At 41.8% G+C, this 7,210-nt stretch overlaps 1 protein-coding gene across 1 annotated transcript in view; it reads left to right on the plus strand.

Moving 5' to 3' along the window:
• The window catches only part of fat4 (FAT atypical cadherin 4), a 106,519-nt gene that overhangs the window by 61,872 nt on the left and 37,437 nt on the right, over positions 1 to 7,210 (plus strand). The window contains exon 5 of the mRNA XM_016254641.1: positions 5,860 to 6,210. Within this exon, the coding sequence (XP_016110127.1) occupies positions 5,860 to 6,210 (351 nt within the window). The remainder of the gene's footprint in view (positions 1 to 5,859; positions 6,211 to 7,210) is intronic.

Genomic DNA, 7,210 nt, shown 5'->3' on the forward strand with positions numbered 1-7,210 from the left:
GCTCCTTGAGTTCTCTCCAGCGCTGGAAAGCTGATTCGATATTTACACGGGTCCTACTTCTTGCCTTAAGCCTTCTTTTGTTCCACAGACATTTTCCTCTTTTGTTTTTTTTATCTGCCATCTTTCTTTGGCGCTATCTTTCTGTCGCTCGGCTCGGACTGAATGCTCTCTCCTCCACATCATGAGTAGACACGCCCCTTACTGCTGATTGGCTACAAGTTTGTTTTGCTAGTCGGCCCGAATGAGTTTTCTAAAGCGTTTTTGAAAAATCGCTTACCCCACCTTTAAGAGTCAGTCTTAAGGCCCACTCACACCAATATTCCAATGATATCGTTTCTCGGTGTCTTTATCGTTATAGCTGTGGTGTGGACTCCTGCTAGTGTTTAATATTGAGAACGATTTTTAGAACTATATCTTTATAGTTATCTTTACAGTTATCGTGCTTGGTGTGAACGGGCCTTAAGACTTTACTAAAAGTTGCTTTTAGCTTCTTTATTAAAGTCTCCTACTCTTAGAAAAGCCCTACTTGTAACTAAGAATTTTTTTACACTTAAGTCAAAGCTTTTCTGAGAAGTGTTATACATGCAGACCGTGAATTGGCACTTATTATAAGCTGAATTTACTGCATTACAATTCAGAGGCTCAATTCTGAATAACATATTAACACACTACTAGAATGTTATTTCACACAGAGTCGCTTCTGGAAGAAAAAACTCCATTCATTTTCTGAGTTAATTTTTTACTTTGAATATTTTAAATTAGTTTTTAATTGTGTATTTTCAGCTATAATTATAAATTATAGTTAATTTTAGTTATAATTATCAATTATTATAATTTAAATCATTTTAAATTATTAAATGATCTTGTCATTTTGTTGTGGTTCTGACATTTTTATTATTTTTAGTTTATTTTATTATTAAATATTACTATTAAATATGTTACTATTTAGTTATAGTAATTGATAATTTATTTTTTATTTATTTCCAGTTAGTAATTTTAATGCTTCAACTTAAATAAATTTTAGTATGTAACATTTCTAATTTTCTCAAATTCTAATATTTTATTTTATTTCATTTCTCTTCTAGCGGAAGGCGGATCTGCGGACCGTCATTCCCACTGGATAGTCTTCAGCTAAAACGTCCTGACGCCTAAGGCCCAGGACTTCTGAGGGCCGGCCCCCTCTGGGGAAGAGCGGTGTACACCTCATTATACGGTGGCTGTCTCTCCTCAGTGCTCTCAGGAGATCGATCTGCCAACCCTGCCACCTACGGTGCTTCAGGGCGCACCGGTCTTCGGCGAGCGCTTCTCTCAGTCACCGCCCGGAAACGTAGCGGTACTAAGAGGCTCGCTACTCCTTGGGAGGTTTCTAGGGCAGCTAGTTCGGCCATTCCCTGCCGGTCCGCCGCACTAAGTGCACCAGAGGCCAGTCTCGAGAGACTGGTTCCCTTAGTAGGTCACCTGGTGGTGTGGGAGCCCCTGCCAAGCTTGGTTCTATCAGTCTAGTCTTCCTAGGAGATGACGAGGGTCTGAGGACCGTAGTTTTCAATAGGAGACTTCAGCTTAGAGAGTCCAGATGCCATGCCTACATGCCTTAGACATGTGGAGTAACCTTGGTTCTTGTCTCAGGGCCCGGTGCTGGGAGCTCCTTGTCGTCGTGTAATGCTAGTGACGAACGCGTCCCTCACTGGTTGAGGAGCGGTCATGAGTGGCCGCTCAGCCAGCGGTCTGTGGAGCGGCCGCCATCTCATGTGGCACTTCAACTGCCTGGAGATGTTGGCTGTGTTTCTAGCATTGAAACACTTTCTCCCAGGCCTAAGAGGTCGCCATGTGTTGGTGCACCGATGACACATCGGCATTTTCTTAAATCAACCACCAGGGAGGTCTGCGTTTGCGCTCCCTTTACAGGCAGGCGCACCAGATCCTTGTGTGGTCCATGGGCAAACTCCTTTCGCTGAGAGTAGTTCACATTCCTGGGCTTCTCAATATGGGAGCAGAGATCCTGTCGAGGCAGGGGCCGAGGCCCGGGGAATGGAGACTTCACCACGAGGTGGTGAAACAGATATAGAGAGTTTTTGGCCAGGCTCAGGTGGACCTGTTTGCGACTCGAGAGACATCGCCCTGTCCCCTCTGGTTTTCTCTGACTCATCCAGCTCCTCTCGGACTGGACGCTATGGTATTTTCCCGCCAAGGTGTTTTTTTTTTTTATTATAATTTTCACAAAACTTTCACAGTCTCCAGAATATTTAGTTAATATTTAATATTTGGACTCTGCTATTCTTTTATATTGAGAATGATTTTTAGAACTATATCTTTATCGTTATCTTTACAGTTATCGTGCTTGGTGTGAACGGGCCTTAAGACTTTACTAAAAGTTGCTTTTAGCTTCTTTATTAAAGTCTCCTACTCTTAGAAAAGCCCTACTTGTAACTAAGAATTTTTTTACACTTAAGTCAAAGCTTTTCTGAGAAGTGTTATACATGCAGACCGTGAATTGGCACTTATTATAAGCTGAATTTACTGCATTACAATTCAGAGGCTCAATTCTGAATAACATATTAACACACTACTAGAATGTTATTTCATACAGAGTCGCTTCTGGAAGAAAAAACTCCATTCATTTTCTGAGTTCATTTTTAACTTTGAATATTTTAAATTAGTTTTTAATTGTGTATTTTCAGCTATAATTATAAATTATAGTTAATTTTAGTTATAATTATCAATTATTATAATTTAAATCATTTTAAATTATTAAATGATCTTGTCATTTTGTTGTGGTTCTGACATTTTTATTATTTTTAGTTTATTTTATTATTAAATATTACTATTAAATATGTTACTATTTAGTTATAGTAATTGATAATTTATTTTTTATTTATTTCCAGTTAGTAATTTTAATGCTTCAACTTAAATAAATTTTAGTATGTAACATTTCTAATTTTCTCAAATTCTAATATTTTATTTTATTTCATTTCTCTTCTAGCGGAAGGCGGATCTGCGGACCGTCATTCCCACTGGATAGTCTTCAGCTAAAACGTCCTGACGCCTAAGGCCCAGGACTTCTGAGGGCCGGCCCCCTCTGGGGAAGAGCGGTGTACACCTCATTATACGGTGGCTGTCTCTCCTCAGTGCTCTCAGGAGATCGATCTGCCAACCCTGCCACCTACGGTGCTTCAGGGCGCACCGGTCTTCGGCGAGCGCTTCTCTCAGTCACCGCCCGGAAACGTAGCGGTACTAAGAGGCTCGCTACTCCTTGGGAGGTTTCTAGGGCAGCTAGTTCGGCCATTCCCTGCCGGTCCGCCGCACTAAGTGCACCAGAGGCCAGTCTCGAGAGACTGGTTCCCTTAGTAGGTCACCTGGTGGTGTGGGAGCCCCTGCCAAGCTTGGTTCTATCAGTCTAGTCTTCCTAGGAGATGACGAGGGTCTGAGGACCGTAGTTTTCAATAGGAGACTTCAGCTTAGAGAGTCCAGATGCCATGCCTACGTGCCTTAGACATGTGGAGTAACCTTGGTTCTTGTCTCAGGGCCCGGTGCTGGGAGCTCCTTGTCGTCGTGTAATGCTAGTGACGAACGCGTCCCTCACTGGTTGAGGAGCGGTCATGAGTGGCCGCTCAGCCAGCGGTCTGTGGAGCGGCCGCCATCTCATGTGGCACTTCAACTGCCTGGAGGTGCTGGCTGTGTTTCTAGCATTGAAACACTTTCTCCCAGGCCTAAGAGGTCGCCATGTGTTGGTGCACCGATGACACATCGGCATTTTCTTAAATCAACCACCAGGGAGGTCTGCGTTTGCGCTCCCTTTACAGGCAGGCGCACCAGATCCTTGTGTGGTCCATGGGCAAACTCCTTTCGCTGAGAGTAGTTCACATTCCTGGGCTTCTCAATATGGGAGCAGAGATCCTGTCGAGGCAGGGGCCGAGGCCCGGGGAATGGAGACTTCACCACGAGGTGGTGAAACAGATATAGAGAGTTTTTGGCCAGGCTCAGGTGGACCTGTTTGCGACTCGAGAGACATTGCCCTGTCCCCTCTGGTTTTCTCTGACTCATCCAGCTCCTCTCGGACTGGACGCTATGGTACAGACGTGGCCGAGGCTTCGTCTGTACGCCTTTTTCCCCCAATCGCTCTGCTCTCAGGAGTTCTGGAGAGAGTGTGCCGGGACGGGGTCCGTCTACTGTTGGTAGCTCAATTCTGGCCGTGGGAGATACCCATCAGGAGGGTACCATCTTCAACCCCGCCCAGAACTGTGGAAGTGTGGGTGTGGCCTCTGAGCCTGTCTCTCAACCGAGGTTGTTGAGACCATTCACCCATCCAGAGCTCCCGAGGAAACTGTATACCCTGAAGTGGAATTTTTTCACTTCTTGGTGCGGAGACCACCAGCTCGACCCAGTTTACTGCCCAGTTGGTACAGTGCTGGAGTTCCTGCAGGCCCGTTTCTCTGCAGGGTTGACCCACTCCACCTTGAAAGTCTATGTGTCGGTGGCCAGTCAGTGGACAGACACCCCCTAGTTACATGTTTCCTCCACTATGCACTGAGGCTGAGGCCTCTGGCCAGAGAAGCTTATGCTAAGCGGTAGATCAGGATGCTCCTTCTGAAGTTGGCCTTCGGGACGCTATGTGTTGTCCCCGCCTACTTTGTCAGGTGCCTTCCTGCATTCTGCGCCACTCCTGGCTCCTTTCTCTCACCTTAGCTGTGCTCTTCCACACTAGGCAGGGATTTGTAAGTCTGGCCGCGTGGGCATACTCGTTCCCAAAGCGTTTTCTGACGCAGCTCGAATTCCTGAAGGGGAACGTCTCCAGGTTATGTATGTAACCATGGTTCCCCGAAGGGAACGAGATGCTGCGTCTCAGTGCCATACTTCCGGCATCCCTGCGAGCGCTTGCTTCATTCCTAGAAGCTGACGCCGGTTCCACCGCACGTGCTTTTATAGCTTCCTAGTCGCAACGTCACCCGCCCATGACGTCTCGCCCATCTATTGGACTGATTTCATATGTGATTCAGAGCATGGTCACGCTGGGGGTGTTCCCAAAGCATTTTCCGACGCAGTGTCCCGTTCCCTCGGGGAACCATAGTTACATTCGTAACCTGGAGACGTTATACACAACCACATATATTTTGCACATCATTTATTTTAGTATTATTTATATACTACTACCGTTTTTAGTAATTTGTTTAATTTTGTTGTGCTTTTGCTATTTTTATTAGTTTAAATTAAATATTACTATTTAGTAATAATCATTTATTTTATTTAAGTTTTAGTTATTCATTAAATGTTAGTTATATTACTAATATTCATTTGTATTTTTTTTTCCAGTTTTAGTTCATTTTTAGTTGTCAAAGAGAAACCTGCGGTGATCGTTAATTGATGGTATTTTCTTTCGTTGAAGCCATCAGTCATCATTATTTGAGCATATTTGTTTGTTGCATATGTTTAACAGCGAAAAACTACATTACCCATGATTCTGCAGAGAACTCTCCACCAATCAGGGAGTCTCAAGAAAATAGTGCAACAGTCAGTTCCAGAAGTAAAAAGCCCATTCATTTTCTCGATTGGGGAATTGATTTTTAGCCTCTTTTTGTTAGCTCTGAGGTCGTTAATCAATGGTAAATGCTTTCGTTAAAGCCGTCAGACCACATTATTTCAACTCGTATTTAAACAGTTTAACAGCTACATTACCCATGATTCTGCAGAGAACTCTCCCCCAATCAGAGAAGCAAATTGTGCCAAAACTACAGGTTAATCTTCTCTATGAGGTGCAATGATGAGCAGAGGAAAACACAGAAACATCTCTGGAATGCTTGATTGTGATTGGTCAGTGAATATTGTTGCATAATCACTAATTTTCTGTGGTGGTTTTCCATCGAGGTTCGATTGTGGCGGCGATTCTGGCCAGTGACGCGGACTCGGGATCAAACGGTGAGATCACGTACTCCATCGAGGAGGATGAGGAGGACTCCACCTTCCTCCTGAACCCCGTCACCGGCGTCTTCAGCGTCACCCGTCCGCTGGACTTCGAGTCTCAGCAGCACTTCATCCTGACGGCGCAGGCCCGGGACGGAGGAGGTCTGTCCAGCTCCGTACGAGTCTACTTCAACCTGCTGGATATGAACGATAACCCGCCGCGCTTCAGCAGCTCCGTCTACAGCGGCTCGGTCCTGGAGAGCGTGAGTCCCGGAGCGACCGTCCTGAGCGTGAGCGCCACAGACACCGACGACGGTAAACACCTCTGAGATCTCACTCATGATTCACTGTACGAATGCTGAGATCCGCCTGAGCTGTTCGCATTTCATTTCATCAAAACATATGATATTACACGTGTGTTTATGGTCTGAATAACACAATACAAGCCTAAAATATTCACTTGAAACTCCCCTGAGATTTTGAGTTACTTTTTCAGTAATCAAGCGACACATTTATAGGTACAAGTGTTTTATTGTTTTTTTTATTTTATTTTATTATTATTTATTTCATTATGTAAATATTTTGTTGTATTATTTTTATTTTATTTTTAAATTATTTATTTTTATTTTACTTTTTTAATTATTAGTTGTTGTTTTTTCAACTTTCAAACCACAGTTTCATTCACGGTTACAAGTTTTATTATTTTGTTATTTTATTTTATTATGTAAATATTTGGTTGTATTTTATTTTTGAATTAGAATTTAAAAATTATTTGAATTTTAATTAATTTATTATTTAATTAATTATTAGTTTTTTTTATCAACTCGCAAACCTCAGTTTGGGAAACCCTGCTCTAATGGACATAAAAATACATAATTTTACCTAATATTTTTGTGTAATATGTTAATTAGATTAAAATCCTTAATACTTTTTGTATTTATAATAATGTATAATATATACACAAATGTGCTTCCTTTTTGTACTTTAATTCAAATTCAGGTTGATTAGTTAAGTTAGTTTGTCTTTAAATTATCCCAAAAAAAAATATTGTTTTTGTTGTTTATTTTCTGTTCTGAATGAAATGCATACAAATAATTGAATTTTTCTCAATTTCAATTTATTTTTTCCAAAATGTTTTTTTCTCTATATGTTGCCCTTCTTTAATGATTTTAATAACATTTACGCTGTTTTCTACAACAATAAATTACCTTAATTTAAAGTTGCATTTTAATGTAAGAATGTTGACAAATGCTAATATCATAGCATAGAATACTATTTATTATATATATATATATATATATATATATATATATAT

Source organism: Sinocyclocheilus grahami, unplaced genomic scaffold, assembly GCF_001515645.1.
Source record: "Sinocyclocheilus grahami isolate Dianchi unplaced genomic scaffold, SAMN03320097.WGS_v1.1 scaffold1270.1, whole genome shotgun sequence".
NCBI classification, from domain to species: domain Eukaryota; kingdom Metazoa; phylum Chordata; class Actinopteri; order Cypriniformes; family Cyprinidae; genus Sinocyclocheilus; species Sinocyclocheilus grahami.